At 39.9% G+C, this 21,371-nt stretch overlaps 1 protein-coding gene across 2 annotated transcripts in view; it reads right to left on the reverse strand.

Moving 5' to 3' along the window:
• Nucleotides 1–2,189: 2,189 nt before the first annotated feature.
• Nucleotides 2,190–21,371, reverse strand: part of GTF2F2 (general transcription factor IIF subunit 2) — a 91,469-nt gene continuing 72,287 nt past the window's right edge. For both annotated transcript variants that reach the window (XM_089510990.1, XM_089510989.1), the window contains 2 exons: nucleotides 20,515–20,658; nucleotides 2,190–2,961 (listed from right to left, as the gene is read on the reverse strand). In XM_089510990.1, coding sequence (XP_089367116.1) covers nucleotides 2,842–2,961; nucleotides 20,515–20,658 — 264 coding nt within the window. In that variant the 3' untranslated portion in view covers nucleotides 2,190–2,841. The remainder of the gene's footprint in view (nucleotides 2,962–20,514; nucleotides 20,659–21,371) is intronic.

Genomic DNA, 21,371 nt, shown 5'->3' on the forward strand with positions numbered 1-21,371 from the left:
TTCAGGACAGGTTGCTGTAATGTGAGTGGGAACAGGCAAAGGAACTTATAGCATAGTATTTGATGTGCAGGGGTTCAAGTGTGACCTTTGAGTAGTGGTTTGTGTGTTGGACTATAACTGCAGGCCAGGGATCAGTTCCCAGCTCAGCCATGAAACCCACTGGATTTCTTTGGGCAAATCACACATGCTCAGCCTCAGGGGATGGCAGTGGCAAGCCACCTAGTTAAGAAATCTTGCCAAGAAAACTCCACGATAGGTCAGAAATGACTTGAAGGCACACAGTAACAGCCTTCATCAACTAGATTCTGGTGAATTTGAGTGTGCAGGAAATGCTTTTTTTGTTCTGTGACTTTAAATCATTTGACTTCAGTGGACCCTAAGGTGAACCTGTCATGGTGTTCTGGGGCTGAGTTTGTGTGACTTGGGCAAAGTCACCCAGTGGGTTTCCACTACTGAGCAGGTAATGAAACCTTGGTTTTCAGAGCCATAGTCCCCAATGCTCAAAATCACTACACCATACTGGCTCTTGCAGGAGATGTTAGGCCAGTATGATTCATGTTGAACAGTACTTGAACAGTAAATTAGCTTACAGTTGTAAACCACTTAGACACTGCTTAGGTGGTATGAAGCGGTATATAAATGAAGCTTGTTTGTTTTGTTTTACTGTTCCACTACATTTAAACAGGATTTTTTTGTAAAAAAAACCCCTCAAGCTGCCTCGAATATTTTTTTTGGCAGAAGGAAAGACAAATTTAAATGAATGAACTGTGTCCAATAGAATTCTCATAAATATATGTACTACCATTTAAAATTTCATTTAAAATACGCTGCCTTTCTACTAGGGCCTCTATAATAGCTAAAATTAAAAAATACAATGACATCAAAAGCTCACTGCAAATACAATGGAATCAACAGCAGACCAAACTTTTATTGTCCCCCAAATACAATTTCCAGACAGCCATTGTAGCCCCATGCTTTTAAGAGGAGCTGGATATGCAGACACTAGCAAATAATGCCTGAAGGCAAACGTCATGGGAATGGTTACAATGGAAAGCACAGGGAGCAAGCCCAGGGTTGACATGCAGAGGCCGGCAGGCAGGTAAAGCTGCTGAGTGAGAACAGCTGAGGTGCTAACATGCAGTGGCTGAATGCACTAGACTAGGTTGAGTTGGTGAAGCAGAGCAGCCCTCGCATAGCCCATGAAAAGAGAAATGACAACACAAATAGGGAAATGCTTGCATGGGAGTGTGTGTAACTTCCTGTTGGAAAGGGATGTTGTATAAAGGGAGTGGTTGCTCAGCCTCAAGAGGGTTAAATCTTCTAAACCAACTCATCTGAACTACAACTTCTGGGAGAGAAGTTGACTATGAAAGAGTCGGCAGCACTTAACAGTCTGTCAACTGAGGAATTACACAACCCCAGGACATTCATTACCATGAAATGTCTTAAATGGAATATAACTGGCTCTTAGTCTTTGTTCCCAGTTTGTAATGTCAAATTGACCTAGTGAACAAAATGAAAAGGCGTGAGCCTCCTTGTGCAAGAGGCAATGCCAGCTGATCACTGAGCCAGTCAACACCAAGTTAAATCTCAGGCAGCTGTCAAACCAAGAACAGTATACTGAAAAGTCATAAAGCAGTACAGACTCCCCACACTTGCCTTTTTCAGCCCATCAAGCAAGTTATCTAACACAATGAGACAATGGCCTGTTACAGACAGCCAAAATAAAGCTGCTTCGAGTCACAGTGGAGGTATGGTGTTTCAATGATGCATGCGTCCTAAGAGTCCAGAAGTCGTACCAAAGCCACGCTCCAGCCCTAAGGACTGGAGTGCAGCTTTGGTGCAGCTTCCGGACTCTTAGGACGCATGCATCATTGAAACACCATACCTCCAAAGTGACTCGAAGCAGCTTTATTTTGGCTGTCTGTAACAGGCCAATGTACCACATCATAAACCCCAGAATCTGCTATAGGTTCAGTTTATCTCCCATATGCCATGGGCCAACATTTTATTATAAAATTTTATTATCCTCAGAAGACCATGGTAGGTTTTGGTTGCAGGGTGCTTGTATCCTAGCCCATCCTTGGGGTTTTGTTGAAGTGTAGAATTTCACTCCTGCAGTTAATGAGTTGCAAGTGAATCTCAGCCGTCAGCAAATGGTCGCACACACAATTAATGTCACATTGGGATTTTTAAAAAGGTATTTGTATTTTGTAAAGTTTTCAGAAATTGTTCCTTTTACTCAAGTAATACAGAAACATTTGTTTTTACAATTTAAAAAGGTATTTTACTCATACAGAAACAAAACATCTTTAATACAAAAATCATACTTATGTTGTCGCTTAAAGGTTTTCTTCAAATTCTGATAATGTCCTTTCTTATCAGTGTGTGTCAAAAGCAAACCCCCAATTCTTTTCAATGCTCTATGTATAATTATGGAACATACTCAAAGTGTTGCCTAGATCTGGTGGTTCTTGGTCCATGGTCCTAAAAATTGTACATCATCCCATGATAAGACTCAGGACCACTTGGGATGTTACCAATAGCACCAATGTAACAATAAATAATGTGTCTAGTCTCTTTGCTAACCTAATTTTTAACCAAATGCCCCCCCAAAACAAAAATAACCCCTAACCAAGTCTAAACATTAAAGAAACATAATGCAAGTTAATCTACAAAATAATTTGTCAAACCATCACACAAACTTACAGAATGTTCCCTGCAAAATCTTTGAGAAAACAAAGGGGGGTTATTACAACTGATTTACTGTTTTAAAGGATAAAATGTGTGGCTGCTCTTTCTGTGCCCACAACTTCCTTGCTGACGTAGTTATCAGTTATATTAATCACTCTTATCTTCACCTTGATAATGCCGATATTCTGGTTTAAGTTCCCAAGTGTTTTTGTGTGTCCCCTTGACATTGTAGATGCCTATTTCTCTTAAAATTTCTTTCAAGTAGCTCTAAAAAGGAAAAAATAAATATTAATCCACAATATGCATTAAATTTGTAATAAAAATGGCACCAAAATAATCTCATCTAAGAGTTATCAGACTTTTAAAGCTAGTGGACACAATCAATTTTAAGACAACGTGGTTACTCTCACAAAATGGCTGCTATGGTGAGCATGAACAGTGACAAACACACATATCCAACTAGAAAAGCCAAATAAAAAGGAATCTGCCTGAGTCAAAGTACAAGCAGCAACAAAAAGGTCTTAGTTCTAAAATACAAAACGTACTCTTGAAACCACACCTTTCTGTTCCAACACAGAAGGCAAACTGATGAGGCTCAGACATAGGGGAATTATTATTCTACCATCTCAGAATTGACATTGACATTTCTAATATTATGATAGCTCAAAACTGCCACATTTAGAAATATATGTTAGATATCCAAAGTAGTGTCAACCATCTTAAGTATCTTATTTTACTTGTCAGAAGATTTCCAATACATGCCTGTTGCCATGAACAAAGGAGGAACAGCAAAAGGTATAAACTGCAGAGTCAAAATAAATCAGCCTTCATAGCAGCCATTGTTGTTGACGCCTCTGGCACACATGTATATATCTATGCTTTAAACACCATTAGCATCCCCTTTGGTGCTCTTATAACAACAGTATAAGGAGAGAAAACAGAAGATATATTTGGTGGCTTTATCAATTGGCCCTTACAGCATAATACAATGTGAACTACATGTAATCCAAATGAAGTAGTATTTATATTGAAAGAAACGGGATTCATGCATGCTTAAAGAAGGATAAGAACTAGGCTCACTTAAATACCTGTGAATACAAATGATGGGAAAGGACTTAAGCAAATATAAAGTTTTGCAGCTGGAGGAAGGAAGGCAGGGTGGGGTGAGGACACTACAGTAAGACACAGCAGAATATGTTCCACTGCAATCGTTCAGCCTCTGAGGTGGGTAGTATTCTTTATTTCAGTTATTAAAATATTTCTATCCCACCCTATATCGAAATATAGCAGTATACAAGTTAATACTGAAAAGTCAAAACAGTTTAAAATGATAAAAATAATTTAAATAAACTAAAAAACAGATTAAACCTTCAGATGAATCAATGAGGTCCAAAGGCTTGGGTGAACAGTTGGTGCTTAAATGAAACTAGTGTTGGTATCAATCAGTGCATCAGAGCTTATTAGGGCAGGTGCTACTCGCAGTGGTAGTCCATGGACAACTGGGCAGTTTCCGGGAAACTCTGCTAATATACCACAAACATGGTAGTGACACACAGAGAGGGGAAAGGCCTGCTGGTCTGCCAAATCAGATTACTTGGGAATCCTTGGACTCGACCTTCTAGGCCCCATGAAGCAAGTCTCAAGTGCAGCAGCTCAGCCTAATCCAGGACTGGACCTGGGAAGCAGACGAGAGAGCAGAGATCTTACTTAGACTGGGAACTTTGAGTTTTGGGTGGGGGTAGATGTTCTTCCTTAGTTTATGAAAATCAGTAGATTCCCCCCCCCCCCAAGACCAGTTAACAAAACACAACAGCAATAGTTTACCTTCAGTGACTCTTCCTTTTTCCATTTAAATTTTATTTGATTACTTCAGGGTCTCTTCCAGCTCTAACATTCTGTGATTCAGACACTGATTTTACCATTTAAATTTCCTAACAGTAATAAGATAGCATATATTTGTGAGGCGTTAATTAAGTTTTGGAGTTGTTGTTTTTTTAAATCACACACATGATTCATAGCACATATTGCTGATACACAGATCTAGTTCATACATCCGGATATAAAAGCAAAGAGTCTTAGCTGCTATGGACCACAAGCATACTGGGGCCTGTTACAGACTGCCAAAATAAAGCTGCTTCAGGTCTCTTTGGAGGTATGCTATTTAAATGATGCCTGGGTCCTAAGAGTCCAGAGGTCGCGCCAAAGCCACACTCCATTCCTAAACACTGGAGTGCAGCTTCTGGTGCAGCTTCCGGATTCTTAGGACGCATGCATCATTTAAATAGCACACCTCCAAAGAGACCCGAAGCAGCTTTATTTTGGCAGTTTGTAACAGGCCTGTAGTTCACATTGTAGTGTGCTGTAAGGGTCAACTGATAAAGCTGTGCTGCCCAATCAAGGCCACTTACATCAGGAGCAGCTGAACAAATGATAGATCTTTGCTTTAGTGAGGTTTGGTGGCTCATGAGCCTCCTCAAACCATGTACACTTACCTGGAGTCTGTATGAAGCTGTAGTATAGAATGAGCAGAGAAAGGAGCTACAACCTCATAGTGCAGGCTGGTTTCATGATACCATGATAGAAACCTATGCTAACTCTATTATTAATACTGCAGGTCAGGAGTGGAGAAGATTAAGTCAGAGTGGTGTAAAGCAACCTTGTAGTGTGTAGTCTTGTGCTCTACCTAGCAATATTATGTAGTTAGGAATATTAAAAATACTATCGTCATTTTATATAGAGAATTGTTCAACGGAGCTTTCAAATGCTTAGCTGCTATTTTTACTTTTGTTGCCATTTGGATGTCCAAGCAAAAGAAAACACAATGCAAAAATACGCAGGAGGTTGCCTCTGACAGAACCAACTAAAGTGCCACTCCATCACTCCCTCAAATACTCCATAAACACAAAACCATTGCTCAGTTGAATGCTGATATATTGTGCTCCAATAATTTTCTAAAAGATCTTATCAAACAGTGCATGCACTGTCTAAAAACAGAAACCAATTGTTAGCTCCAACTTAAGTAAAATAAATCAATGAGGACTTGGTAAATCAACATGAATGTTCCACTCATTCTGTGGGTCTACTCAAGAGGGAACTAACAGATATATTTAGCTCAAGTGTGTTACACCACTCTTTCTACTTGTATGGCTCTACAACCCAAAGTTAAATTCTGATGGCCATCCATCCTTGCCTTTTAATTGTCCTGCTTAAATAAGGGAAAATGTATTAATGTTATGCTTATCCCTGTTGTTCTTGGACAAAATCAATCTGCAGGTCAAGTCTCTGTTTATTAGGCCAATCAAGGTTCAGGAGCACAAGGAAACCCTCTGCCACTTTACATCTAAAAGGCCCTAGCCCCGGCAGTTCTTTGTGAGCGCCAGTGTAGCACAGTGGTTTGAGTGTTGGATTGGAGACCAGGGTTCGATTCTCAGCTTGGCCATAAAACCCACTGGGCACCTTGGCAAGTCACAATCTCTCAGCCTCAGGGGAAGGCAATGGCAAACCTCTTCTGAACAAGTCTTGCCAAGAAATGTGACCACTTATGGTGACCATGCTTAGGGTCACCATAAGTCGGAAATGACTTGAAGGCACACAACAACAACAACAAAAATGTTCTATGTGGCACCACTATTGTCCCAAGGCATCTGTTTCATTATTGTAATGCTGAAATTTCTAGACAGGCTCTTTTGTCCTTTCAGTGGTCTTAATGCAGGAAAAAGGCCTCTTGATTTAAAAAAACAACAACAACTGCCAACTTTCTGGCTTTAGTAGTGCCCTATGTCGCTGAACCAAGTGCCTCAAATCTAAATTGATTTTAGTCTGGCTTCAGGCCTGATTAAGGGATGGAGATGGTTTTGGTTGCCTTGGGCTAAAGTGGCAGAACCCTGGGTAAGCCCTGTCAGTTGACAGAGAACGAAGAGGGTACCATGAGTGTTCTTCAAAGTGCAGTGGACCCTTGGTACTCACTAGGTAGGGTTTAGTTCCAGAATTCCTGCGAATACTAAAATCTGTGGATGCTCAGGTCCCATTAATTACAAAGGGATAGTAAAATGGTGACCTTTATATAAAATCCCAAATCAAGGTTTGTTGTTTGGAAATTATATTTCCAAGCTGTGGATGCTTGAATCTGTGGATACAGAGGGCTGATTTTAACAGAACTGGATGACCTTACTAAGAAGCCACCTAGATTCTCATTAGACAGTGTCTTTTTTTGCTCCTATAACAGTCGGTGGGTGGGATGGGAAAGGAGAAAGAAGTGAAAAAGGAGCATGTGGAGATCTGCAACAATAGGTCCCTTATCTTTATTTTTTTAACACAACTTAACATTAACATTTCATGTCTGACTCCTTTTCTGGCCCCTTCTTTAGGTGAAAATAGGTATAAGATTTTAACAAATCTCACAGGGAAAGCCATTCCAATGCATGTTCTGGAAGGTTTTCAGCTTCTGTAGTATGTTTTCAGGGCAATAGACTCATGTTCAAACCAACTAAAATATGCACAATTCATTTTATACAATGTGTCGTCATCATCGTCACCATCACCACTGCTCCAAAGAACCTTCATACTGCATCGACCCGCCAGATGGCAGCAGTTCACTGTATGAGTCCACAAAGCTGTAAAGGACTTTTAGTGAACCACTTCCAGGATGCTGTAGCTTGAAAGGGGAAATTGGCTGGTACACTAAGACTTGGCCCTGTCCAAGTCTGACTATTTAATTGTGGTCTTTTTTGGCAGGAACAAGCTGAACCCTGTGGAAATGTTAGAACAAACTGAGGTTCAGATATCTGAACCTTTTAGGACCAGCATAAGAGAATGTCAATGAGAATCCTTAGCCCATCTGAAATCCATCCACCTTCTATGTCTGACTTCAATTCCTGTGAAGCAGACTCGGGAGAAATTAGGGACAGCAGTACACACACACACACACACACACACGCTTAAACGAATGAATTTGTCAGGCTAATAAAATTGAGAGACTTTCCTGTTTGTATACTTCCAAAGGAAATCTGGAGCTTTAACTGTGTAACTGTTTGTCCTCCTGGTCTACTTATCAATTCACGAGTGGCTTTTTATCACACAACTGCTAGTATTTCTTTACATGCCTTTAGAAAGGTGTCCCCCCCAACCCCCAAATGTTCCAAAGTCCAACTATATAAAGGGCCTGTTTCTCTTGCTGAGGCACTGCTTTTCCACAATTGGCTGGAAGTGAAATTAAATGGTTGGTTCCACGCCACACTTAATGTAGCGTTATTTTATTCAGCAGTTCCTCTGCATGGCCTCGATCCTTCATGTGCACAAAAATCCTGTTTACAAAATGCCTCTGGCAGGTTTAATTAAGGCCCTCCGCTTCTGGAAGGGATAGATTCTCTGGCTTCTAATTTAGACCTGTTTAGCACAGCTGGGCTTTACCAATGATCTGCCTCCTAATTAATCAGGACCCACTTTCCGTCTGGGGTCTGCATGCTTTAAATTACTGGGTTTTGTTCAGTTTCCCCCCTTTATACACAAACAGCGTTATTTAATTACAACAAGGAAAAAAGAATAGAAGAAACCAAATAATTAAAGCTACTCTCCCAGTTGGGAAACAGGGTCTGATTAATTACTGGGCAATTAAACTGCCTTTCCTTTCTGAACAGGAAGGTGTTAAACTCAGAAGGAAGACACATCTTCCAAATTTTTTTGAAAGGTACAGCACCCTTAAAAATCTGAAAAGAACTCAGTGGGACAGGCTGACGTTCCAAGCAGAAAACATCAGAACCAATCAGATCTGAAAAGAGTTGGGAGGCCAGCACCGAAGGCCACAGAAATGCAGTGCAGTGGGATTCTTTGTGGAAAGAGAGCCAATGAAAATAACAGGCACCGAAGCAGCCAAAATCTGTCAACCCACATTTATCACTTGGCAACTTCCTTAATGAGCTCTAGTAAGTTAACAAGACAGCCAAAACCTCCCACTGCTCAAGCCAGGCTAATTCTTTCTCCCTTAGCCACACTGGTTTTTTTTTTACGATTAGCATTAACTGCTTTACCAGCACTTATCTAGACCAGAAATGAAACTGACTGATCTGTACGTTTTCTGAACACTCCTTAGATACACTTTAGAAACCAGTGTTTTTCCTCCTCTGCCACCTTTTAGAAGTAACTTGGGGTTTGTGTGTGATGTTGTGGTCAGTTTTTCAATCTGGCTAAATCGTTCCCTGCAGATTCCTACAGGTCATCCTTGGGGGTCAAGGGATACTAATGGAAGATTTGTGTATTCACAATATGCACCATGATAGCACAGCACAATCTCTTGCTGATAGGGACTATGGGACTTTCCTGCTATCCAGGTCCTTACAGCCCTAGGGATTGTGAGTAAAAGCAGAAAAACATCACTGGCGTTGTGGGAAAGAAGGCCAAGTGAAGAGGTTGGCTTCAACCTCTGAATACATTACATAGACATAGATATTGTTTGTAGCACTCTTGGTGTTGTAAGCTTTAATTAGCTGTTATTAAGTAAAAGGTAAAGGTAGTCCCATGACATGGATGTCTAGTCATAACTGATTGTAGGGGTTGGTGCTCATCTTCATTACTAAGCCAAAAAGCCAGCGTTGTCCGAGGACTGCTCTGGTGGTCATGTGGCCAGCATGACTGCACTGAATGCTGTTACCTTCCCACCATAGTGGTACCTATTTATCTACTTGCATTTGCATGCTTTCGAACTGCTAGGTTGGCAGGAGCTGGGACTAGTGACAGGAGCTCACCCCATCATGCAGCACTCAGGCCTCGAACTGCCAACCTTCCAATCTCCCATTTGTCAGAACTGGCATCTTAACCACTAAGCCACCACATCCACAATTAACTGTTATACTGACTATAAAAATAGAAGTTAGTAGCCCTAAAAACCAACCCTTCCCATTACACTTGAGCTGACCCAAAATAATCAAAACGGTTGAAAATATGTGAGAAACTATTTCAGGCAATAAAAACACTCAAACTGGGTAAAACTAATTCTAGCACAATTTGACAAAAACAACTGTTAGTTCATTTGGAAATACTGAGGAAGCAGTAGAAATATAAATATACTGAGACCAAAATAATCACATGTGTACTTATTTGTTGGTAAAGTCCACCAAAGATAGCAGGGCTGAAACCTCTTTGAGCCTAGCACTTCAGTCCCAAATACTACAATATAAATATACTTTGTGAAGTCGAAGGCTTTCATGGTGGGCATCCATAGTTTTTTGTGGTTTTTTCGGGCTATGTGGCCATGTTCTAGAAGAGTTTCTTCCTGACGTTTCGCCAGCATCTGTGGCTGGCATCTTCAGAGAAATGCCAGCCACAGATGCTGGCGAAATGTCAGGAAGAAACTCTACTAGAACATGGCCACACAGCCTGAGAAACCCACAAAAAAAACCTATAAATATACTTTATTTGATATTCATTATGTTGCTCAATTTTCTCCAATGGAAGTTTCACAGCTGAGCTGTCAGGAACAAACACTACTAATACAGAATTGCCCACGAGGACCATTAACAAAGCCTAAATGAAATTAAGATACTCTCTGTCAAGCTGCCAACTTTTCAAGCTAATTACTTTTGACATCTAGTAATGAACAGACAGTCAAGTACTAAAGCACACAAATCAGTTAAGTACTTCTCAGAGAGGAAAAAGAATACAAGTTAAAAATAACAAGCTGATACAGGTAAAGAGCACACTTTATGTAGCTGAGTTAGGAAAAGCAAGTGCTTAGAAATTTATTTTGATAAACAGAACACTGGAAATACTCAGGAAACTGGCAGGGCGAAAAACATTTCATAGCATGTTAATTTTACCATATTTCACTGTTTTAAACATATTACAAGTTCAAAAACATGTTGTTAGGAGAAAAGCAATGTAACTAGCCCAGGATGAATTTGGCTACAACAAAGCTTGATTATCACAAAGGAAGCTGACTCCTTCTTAATCCAGCCAACTACTGTGCTCCAATTTTCATGGCTAGTTTATACTGTGCTTATGCTAACAGTGAAACCATCTACATGTCACATGCTCTCAGCTTCAGGGGAAGACAAGGGCAAACCTTCTCTGAACAAATCTTGCCAAGAAAATACCATGATAGGCTTGCCTTAGGGTAGCCATAATCCAGAAACGATTTGAAGGCAGACAACAACAGCGGAACCATCTACAGCAGGGAAAACATCCTCAGGAATCAAATCACTCAAAAGCCTGATCTTGGCTGAAGTGCTGGTAATTTTTATTAAAATGGGACAAACTACTGAGAAGATACAAACTTTTTCTTAACTCCTCACTCTGGTATTTTTTCTTAGTCTGGTTCAGATACACTGTGTATTAAAATGTTTGACGAGATTCTATATGGGAAGGCAAGGTCTAGGGAGGCAAAAAAGTTTAAACAAACACACACACACACACCCCGGCACACATACAAACACGTACAAACTCTGACTGAACATGAATGAACATATGCAAGAACAACAAAAGACAGACCTGGCAGCCTGCATTGCAGCTTTCTTGGCCTCAGCCCATTATATTGACTGCATACAGCCAGTGCCAGCCACTTTACAGATACATTTTGGGGATCTAAACTTTGGCATCAATGTCAGTATTGTGGGGCATGCAAATGCAATCTCCCATAACCTTCCAGAGAAACACATTGACACAAGAAGGCTTTCGGCTTCTCTGCATAGTGGTAGTAATTCTCACTCAACTTAAACTATGAGCAACATTATCTTGAGAACCTCACTGAGGAATAATGTACACTGAAAACCTGGCCAGTAAAGAAGCTGAAATTCCGTAGCTAACATTCTTGGGATTTGTCAGTAAAGCAGCAATTCTCCACATCTTTGTAAATGCTGCCTTGAATTAAGGAAGTCAGGCCTTATTTACTTCAGTCTCCTGAAATGTACTTTCACAATTCTGCTTTTAAAAGGAAAGTTGGTAAATTGTTCTGCTTAAATTCTTCCCTGTCTCTTCCTTGGAGACAGCAACAAGTCCCCAAATCTGTCATAATGACAACGTGATTACCTTTATAGCACAAAAGCCTCTGCCACAAATGCATTTTATAAATGGGTTTTATAAGCCATTTGGTTATGAGAAAGATATAAGAGATTCTCAGCACAGATTTTTAAATGGGTTGCAAACTCTTAATGTGACACTTTGGGGAGTGGCAGAGTTCATAAACATGCAAGCTCTGAATTGCTTTTCAGAACTTACAAAGGAGATTAGTATGATTGAGAACTGTATACGGCATGAGATAACAGCAACTTTCAGGTTCGGCCTGATAGTGTTTAGGGGCATCACATGGGCAACTCTCTAAGGAAACGTCATGTTGCATACAGAGAAAAGAAATAGAGGAATAACCACTTGCCTAAGGCTACATATTGAACTCATGGCCGAAGTAAGAGCTGAACAATTCCCTACCCCTCCTCTCTCAGTCTTACAATACACCAGCCCTCACCAAGATTAAATTACAGTACAAGAATCATTTTCTTTCTCATAGTGTTAAGACCTTGTTAATTTATAAAAGACAGCAACAAGAGATAAGATAACTGAAGTTTTTAACTGAACATTGATTGTAGCTCAGTCTCAGGTAGAGTTATAAGCATCTGATACACAAACAACTATTTTAAGTGTCACTTGTTTAAATAGCGCAAGTGTGAGATTGAATCAGTAATAAACAATATATGACATGTGAATCAGTATAGAATATGGTTGGCATGCTCAACCGTCAAATGGGAGATCCAGGTGTGATATTCTACTGAGCCATGAAACTCATTGGGTGACCTTGGACCAGTCAGCTTTTAAAGTGTTACCTGAAGCCCTCCCATTGATTCATACTGAACTAAATTATTTCCCCAATTGAATATAATTGTGTGTGCCCTCCCAGGACCCCAGCATTTGGGGTAAAATTAGGATTGTCTATGCCATTGTACTTCCCATTTCTATGTATGGATGTGAGAGCTGGGCAGTGAAAAAAAACCTGACAGGAAGAAAATCAACTAATTTGAGATGTGGTGCTGAAGAACAGTTCTGGGAATATTGTGGACTGCTAAAAAGACCAATGGATGGCATGTAGGATATATCAGACCTGAACTTTCCCTGGAAGCAAAGATGACTAAACTTAGGTTGTCCTATTTTGACCATGTCATGAGGAAAAAAGACTATAATACTTGGTAACGTGCATAGCAATAGGAAAAGAGGAAGACTGCATTCCAGATCAATCAAAGAAACCACAGCCATGAATCTGCAGGCGTTGAGCAATGCAGTTGAGGATAAGGTTACTTGGAGGTCTCTCATTCATAGGGTTGCCATGGGTTGTAGTTGACTTGAAAGCAGACAACAACAACAACAAAAGATATGTAGGGACAAAGAAGAGAAAAAACAGTAGAGGTGGAGGTAGAAGGATCAATAGCTGTTCAGTGTAGTATATGTGCAATGTTTGTCTCCTTGCCAGAAAATCTCAACAATCACACATGTAACAAGTGCAAATTGGTAGCTCTCTTGGAAGAAAAGGTCAGTGCACTACAGCTATGTGTTGGGTCTCTTCAGTGCATCACAGAACATGAGGGCTTCCTGGATACAACAGAGGGAGAACTGATCTTACAGAAACAACAGGAAGAAACTGAAGAGCCTGTGACAGTGAGGAAACATCCTGTAGAGCAGACACTGTCAGGGGCAATCCATTCAGAAAGGATTCAAAACCTCTTCAGCTAAGCACTCACTTCCTACATCTTCATGAGAATAGCAGCAGTGAAGACATTCAAACAGGAAACAAGTAACACGGGATGCCATGCCAAGAGAAGGTGCCAAGGTAGCTGCCAGTTGCAACAAGGAGAAAAGTGCTGGTGGTTGGGGGCTCATTGCTCAAAGGTAGAGAGGGATAAGAAGGAAGTGTGCTTTCCTCCCTGGTGAATGTATACAGGATGTCATTGACAACTTGCCAAAATTCATGAAGAACACCGATCGAAGACTAGGAAGAATGTCTTCGGTAGCAGCATGACAAGTCTGATCAAGAGAGCTTTAAACTAAACCCTTGGGTTGGGGAGGGTGTTGGAGATGATAGCTTAAATATCAGGCAAAAGGCAAGCTGCTTTTTCACAAGGATGCAAATTCTGGAAGAGAAGCTAGAGATAATGGAATCCACAGAAAAACTGGTAGTAAATTAATAGGTGAAACCAAACCAAACAGCAAGTATCTATAAATTTGGGAAATAAACAAGATGCGCTTGAAGTCCTAGTGCAGGAAGGTAAATATGACTTTACAGGGATAACAGAGAGATGGTGGGATGACTCCCATGACTGGAATAGTATAATGGAAGGGTACTCAAAAAGAATACATGTGGCAGAAAAGAAGAGAGTAGCATTATCTGTATATTCTGTTGCTAAATGGCAAGGCCTACAGGGTGTCCATTTACTTAATGATCCATTGTCTGTTGGGAATCCCCCTCACCCTGGATGGTTTTCAGGACTGGTAGTCAAACTTTGGGGCGACTAAAATGGAAGGGTCTGGAAACCATGCCCTATGAGGAACGACTTAGGGAGCTAGGGATGTTTATCCTGGAGAAGAGAAGGTTAAGAGGTGATATGATAGCCCTGTTTAAATATCTGATGGGATGTCATATTGAGGAGGGAGCAAGTTTGTTTTCTGCTACTCCAGACTAGGACCCGGAACAATGGATGTGAGCTACAGGAAAAGAGATTTCTCCTCAACATTAGGAGGAACTTTCTGACAGTAAGGGCTATTCGACAATGGAACAAACTCCCTCAGAGTGTAGTGGAGTCTCCCTCCTTGGAGGTCTTCAAACAGAGGCTGGATGGCCATCTGTCGGGTATGCTTTGATTGTGATTTCCTGCATGGAAGGAGGTTGGACTGGATGGCCCTTGTGGTTTCTTCCAACTCTATTATTCTATGATTCTATGTTTACTTTAAGGGCTTCTTCTTTCCTGTTGAAATTGTCCAGGTGTTTATGGATTTCAGTGGCTTCATTCGTGAATGCAACATTGTGGTACAAGTTTACTACAGGCCACCAAACCAAGAAGAGGTGGTGGACAATGCTTTTGAAAAATAAATCTCAGAAATCTTGAAGATGCTAAAATTATTAGTTATTAGGGCCTTCAATTGCCCTGATATCTGCTGGGAGACTAATTCTGCTAAGCAAAGGCTCTCCAACCAATTTCTGATATGTGCCTTGCAGATAATTTCCTATGTCAAAAGGCTGAAGAAGGAACAAGGGGATCAGCCATTCTGGACTTAATCCTAACCAACAGGGAGGAGATGGTCACTAGAGTCAAAGTAGTTGGTACTTTAAGGACAAGTGACCATGTCATGCTAGAATTTACAACTGTGGGGCAGGGCAAAGAAGAGTAAATTCAAACATGGACCTTGGATATCAGAAAACCTAATTTTAACAAGTCAAGGAAATACTGGATGGAATCCCATGGCTAGACATACTAAAGGAAAAAGTAAAGTACAGGTGGGAGTTCTTGAAGAAAGAATTGCAGCAAGCACAAGCACAAACAATCCCATGGAAGAAGAAAAATGGGAAACACCTGAAAAAGACAATGTGGCTGCAAAGCAAGGAGGTAGTGAAAAAGGGAAAGTGTACAAAGAATGAAAGTAAGGATGAATCACCAAGGAACAGTACAGATATGAAGATTAGAGTAAAATGAGAAAGCAGGTTAATGAATGAGGCTGTGTGGACCAGAGAGCAAAGCAATAGAAAGAATGCATCATAGCAGAAACACAACATATATCATGTCCAGAATTCTGCACACAAAGATGTACATTGTGTCTCTCTTCTGATAGTGCTGGATTGCAACTGCCCAGCAGCCTTTATCAGTATTCCAGTAGTACGAAATACTGGGAGTTGTAGATGAACAACATCTGGAGGACCTAACAGATTCCACCCTTGATCCATACAACTGCATGCAGTTTAATTTGCTTTTTAAACCCTTTTGTGCAAAAAGAGAAAGCTCTTAATAAATGGAAAGATAAATGAGTAGAAAAAATAGGGGCTGCCAGGTCTCATTCACACAAAAAGAACAGAGACCAACCCAGACTCCTACGCCTCTTAATATTAGTATTTCTCTGCAGATGGTGTGTGAAGTACCATAGTGGAAGTGGGAGTACATGCTGACATAAAACACTGAGAAGATGGAGCAGTGAAGAACTTTAAATGCACGGACCAGAAGGTCAAAGTTAATGTAGAAGAAAGACCTCAGTGGACACTTGAGTTGAAAGGAGACAAAAGATTACAGGAGGGTAGGTGGGCATTGGCTGATAAGAGATTTTGAATTTACTGAAAATGTGCCAGGAAAGAAGACTAGCCAAGAGAAGACAACGCGTTCTGTGAACTATTCAGAGAACAATTTATTTTTTGTAGTAGATGCAGAAAGGGTCAAGTTTGGAAACCCAAAATGAAAGAAGCAAAACTTATGAAAAGCCTGGCTGTCTCTGGAAACATACATATACTTTTATGTTTAATGTGCTGTACTACAGTTATTTATGAGGGTTTCTTAAAACGTCTTTATTTGGCTGAAAGAGAAAAAGCATGCAAACAGGTGAAATATGGAGGTAAAAATAATTAAAGATGACAAGACAGTTTGCATACTGGGGAACTACTGGAAGGAGTTCCTGCAGGAGGGAGAATGGGGGGGAACCTTTATTTTCAGAAAGTGGTGAGATATCCAAGATGAAAAGATTAGGAGATAACTATATCTAGGCAGACAGAAAGTTTTTTTTTTTAAATGACAGAAGGTGAAAAGACCAGATGTGGACAACTTACATATAGGAAACATTCGCTCTCTATGATCTTTCTTGCTCACATGGTCCCTTTAAAACTTTCAGCATACTGCAATCTATGATCCATTATTGGCAAACCTTGGTTTAGGAACATGTTGGTTGTATGCATTCTAGTACCGAATTCAAAAATAGGATAAAATTGTATATGACTACAATTACCAAACAGAAAGTGTTGCATATGCTCTTTAAGTGACACACACACACAAAAAAATGTTTTAGAAAAACAAGAATACTTCAGCCTTTATTAATCTCATATTTGTTTCCTCTTTTATGCTAATATAACATTCCCCTTCCATTCCCCATTTCTCTTCCTACTCTCTCTCTGAAACTCAACCATCTTTTCCTTCTTTTTCCCTCTTTTTTCTTCCCACACCATCTCCTAGCTTTTGCTTTGACTTTCTTCCCTTTCCATAGAGATGAAATAATAAGATAAATGCACGACGTGGTGAAACTAGAAGATTAATCAACTGGTTTCTTTGCAGGTGATATAGGGATTAGAACTCAAACAAAACGAAACACAGGTTTTCATGAACATTTTAAGGGTAACAGTCAACACTGTAGGAATACAATAAACATCTATGATGTTTTTATTTTTCAGATCAAGTAACAGTTGCAGGACAAATGTCTCTAATAAAGCAACACAGTTCTAAATAGCCCTTACATAGCCGCTCAAAGAGGAAAATAAGTAATCTGTTTGCAAAATATTGCATGATTAAGCCTCTTTTAGTGAAGGAGGAAGCTTGCCCAATCAAGTATTGAAGAAGTCAATTTTACAAAAGCTATCCACAATCACAACTTGCTAAGCTTAAAGGGGGCACCATAATGAGTAACCCTGAGCCAAAATCAGCATGCTCATGCAAAGTCTCTATTTCTGCACTCAAAACCTTTGATCTGAACTACTAAATGCTGGGGAAGACTGCCTTTGGTCTATCGGTCTTAGTCAGTAGTCATGCAGAATCATTATTTCTCATGGAAAAATCACCCACATCATACTAAAACTGCTACTATAACAGACTTCAAAAGAAATAATTATGGCCTGAACTTTCACATTCATATCCTTTTTAATCATACAGAATATACTGTTATTCATGCTCCTCTGTATTCATTCACACATGGGGGCAAAAATTTATCAAATGCAAGGATACAGAAGTTCATTTTCAGAAACTGAAAGAATTCTATTCAGAGGATTAACCTTCTATTGCACACCTGTATCTTCACACTCATGGCTCTGAATTATCTTTTCTCACTTCATCTTTTTCAAGTCTTGCAAAAGAAAGAAAGAAAGCTAGGCTGGATTTTCAGCAGCAGAGTGCCTGCATTCATTAGAGCACATGGATATTTGGTTTTTCTATCTAGCAGCAGATGGCTTGACTCCTGGCATATATAGCCAGAGATTATGGCAAATGTACTTAAACATTTTCTCAGCTCATTCTCTGAAGCCTCAAGTCAGGTAATATTAAAAACATTTATTTTACCATGGGTGCTTGCCATGATAAGAAATATTGTTATAATTGTTCATAAATCAGCCATTTTATGAATTTTTCAAAGTTTTAACCACTCAAGCTACAAGTAACATCTCTGCAAAAAGCCATGAAGATAGATTAAATGCATGGCAAAGATTCAAAAACTATATGCCAATAAAAAGACTAACTGGAGGGACAGGATCATTTTGATCATTCTGTCTCTCATCTATCTATCTATCTATCTAATTAAGAAACACAACCTGATCAGCCCTTGCAGGTCAAGGACATAATCTGAGGTTTGTAGTATATGGGACAATCACTACCCCATGGAAGACAGCCTGTATATTCATGAAATCCTTCAGCTCCTAGAACACTGTTCAGGACACTCCTTCCAGTCCAGAATTTTGCCTGCATTCTGGTGCACACTTCTGTCTTCCTACATGTTTTTGGTGTTGTTAACCGCCCCCAAGTTGTCCTCAACTCATGGCAACTCCATGGATGAGACATCTCCAAACCCCCCTGTCTTCCACTGCTCTGCTTAGGTCCTGAAAATTCATGCTTCCAACCTCCCTGATTGAGTCTGTTATCTGGCATGCGGTCTTCCTTTCTTTCTACTACCCTCTACCTTTTCTAACATTATTGTCATTTCCAATGACTAGTGCCTTCTCATGATGTGGCCAAAGTACAACAGACTCAATTTGACCATCTTGGCTTCTAGAGGTATTTCAGGTTTGATCTGTTCAAGGACTCGTTTGTTTGTCTTTTTGACTTTCTACAGTATTCTCAGCACTCTTCTCCAGCACTGCATCTCAAATGAGTTAATTTTCTTCCTATCCACTCTCTTCACTGTTCAGCCTTCACATCCATACATGGTGATGGGAAATATAATGGCTTGGATGATTCTAACTTTAGTGCTCAATTGTACATCTTTGCTGTGTAAATCTTGTCTAGTTCTTTCATCGGTGCTCTTCTTAATCTTCTTATCTTTTGACTGCAGTCCCCATATTTGGCCCCATATTTAAAAACAATTCACCTATTATGTGGGATAAAGCAGTAGATTTCCTCACACTTCCCACAAAAAAGCTTTTATAAAGTGCATGAGTGGGCATACTGTGGCCTCTCAGCTGTTGATGGACTTCCATTGGCTATGTTGTCAAGGGCTAATATGATTAGCAGTACCACAACTTCTAAATTGCTGCCAGTTGTCCAACCCACAATTCTATGTGGGAGTTCAAGAGAAACTGATCACACACAAAAGCAGGACTTGCTGCTAACCATAGGCAGCTGGAATGCAAAAATAGGAAATACAGCAGAATCAGATTGTAGGAAAATTTGGCCTAGGATCAAAAAACAAAAGGCAGATCGACTGACTGACTTTTGTGAGCCCAGTTGGTTCATTGCAAATACATTCTTCAACTAACCCAAGAAGTGAACGTATACATGGATGTCACCTGATAACCAATATAGAAATCAACTAGACTACAAAATTGGAAGCAGAAGTTGGAGAAGCTCCATTCTCTAAACAAAAATAAAATGAGGAGCAGATTGTGACACAGGCCATGAATAGTAAAAGTTAGATTAAAGCTAAAGAAGAACTCTAAACCACCCATCATTCCAAAATACAACCTAAAGAACACCCTCATAGAATTTAAAGACAATATGAAAACAGCTTTGTACTTTTAAGCCTAATTGACTGATAATCAGATGAACTCTGGACTGAAGTCAGGGACAGTGTGAGGAAGGAATGCAGAAAGACACCACTAGTATCCAAAAAGAAAGATAACCCTCAATGGATGACAGATAAAACTCTTCAAGCTGTCAAGGACAGAAGAGAAGCAAAAGTTAAAGGTGACAGGAAAAGAGCCAGAATCCTGAATGCAAATGTTCGATCATGTATGTGCAGAGATAAGGAAAAGTACAAGATCCAACAAATTAAAAGGGAAATTTAAACCGACAGTAGGGATGCTCTATGACAAGCAGGAGAACACATTACATGACCAAGTAGAAATAAAAAGTCAATGGAAATAGTACTTGGAAGTTAACGATATAAGAGATAAAAGGACACCAGATTCAATTCCAGAAGACATATTTTAAGATAAACTGCCAAGTTTAGAAAATTTTAGAAACTTAAAGCATTTGGGAGAAACAAAACACCAGGAACAGATGACACACCAATATAACTGCTTCAATCTACAGAGACATAATCTACTCTAGTTCTAACTAAGATCTGCCAACAAATATGGAAAACAAAACAATGGCACACAGATTGGAAACACTCAATATACATTCTAGTCCTCAAGAAAGGGGACACCAGGAATTGCAATAATCACAGGACCATTGCAGGGGAAACAGAAAGACTGCATTCCCGATGTATAGACTCAATCAAGTAAGCCACAGCCCTGAATGTGCAAGACCTGAGCAAGGCTGCTGAGGACAAGATAATTTGGAGGTCTCTCATTCATAGGGTTACCATAAGTCGAACTTGTCTTGAAGGCAGCTAACAACAACACTTATTAGTAGCAAAGTGCATCACTGTAAAACAGTTTTCAGAATAAGTACTTACCACTGGCTGTTTAGTTATATCAACTAAGTCTTTAATGTTGTAATACTGATGTTTTTCAAAAGCTGAAAAAAGCATGTCCAACACTTGTTGCTTTTCAGCTCGAGCTCGCTTTCCATCTTCTTTTTTCTTCTTTTCATATTCAATCTGTAAATTAAAAAAAAAAACAATTTAAATACTGTGTTATCTGCCCCAGGTTCTGTACTCCAAATACAATCCCAGTAGATGCAGACTCTTTTGTGTTCTTGGATTAGCAAGAATTGTCAGTTTTTCCACTAACTGTCCTGTTAAATACCAACATTCCTTCATACCTTTGTAAAAATGACAGTTGAGTCCCCCAGTATGTTGTACATGGGGCTAACAATGAGACTAGACCTCTCTAAAATACTGTACATTTCAAAGATACAGCCATTTTAGTGTGTAGAATCAATATGTAGAGCGATCTTGTAGCACCTTTGAGAGTAACTGAAAGAAAGAAATTGGCAGCATGAGCTTTCATAGTCTATTTCAGTCTACTTCCTCAGATGCATTTGGTGAAGTGGAAGCCAGGTCCAGACATATATATGCCATTGGTATGTGAGGATGTCAGTTCAAATTACAAACCCTTTGTGTATGGAAACGAAGCTGCAGGTCCAGTTTTAATAATGGTCGTTAGTGCACAAAGACAGGAAACTGGTCTTTGTGCATGGAGGTGAACTGGCAGATCCAGTTTTACAATGGGACTAGACTGTGGTGAGGGGAATAGATTAATGTAGGGCACCCCCATGAGGATGGGATCAGATAGTGTTGAAGTGTGTGCTGTTCTGAGGTCTGAGATGAAACGCCCAGAGATTGAAATGTTCTGCCACCAGTTTTTGTGT

The sequence above is a fragment of the Sceloporus occidentalis genome, unplaced genomic scaffold (genome assembly GCF_023333645.1).
Source record: "Sceloporus occidentalis isolate IW3139 unplaced genomic scaffold, rSceOcc1.0.p SCAF_2, whole genome shotgun sequence".
In the NCBI taxonomy this organism is placed as follows: Eukaryota; Metazoa; Chordata; class Lepidosauria; order Squamata; family Phrynosomatidae; genus Sceloporus; species Sceloporus occidentalis.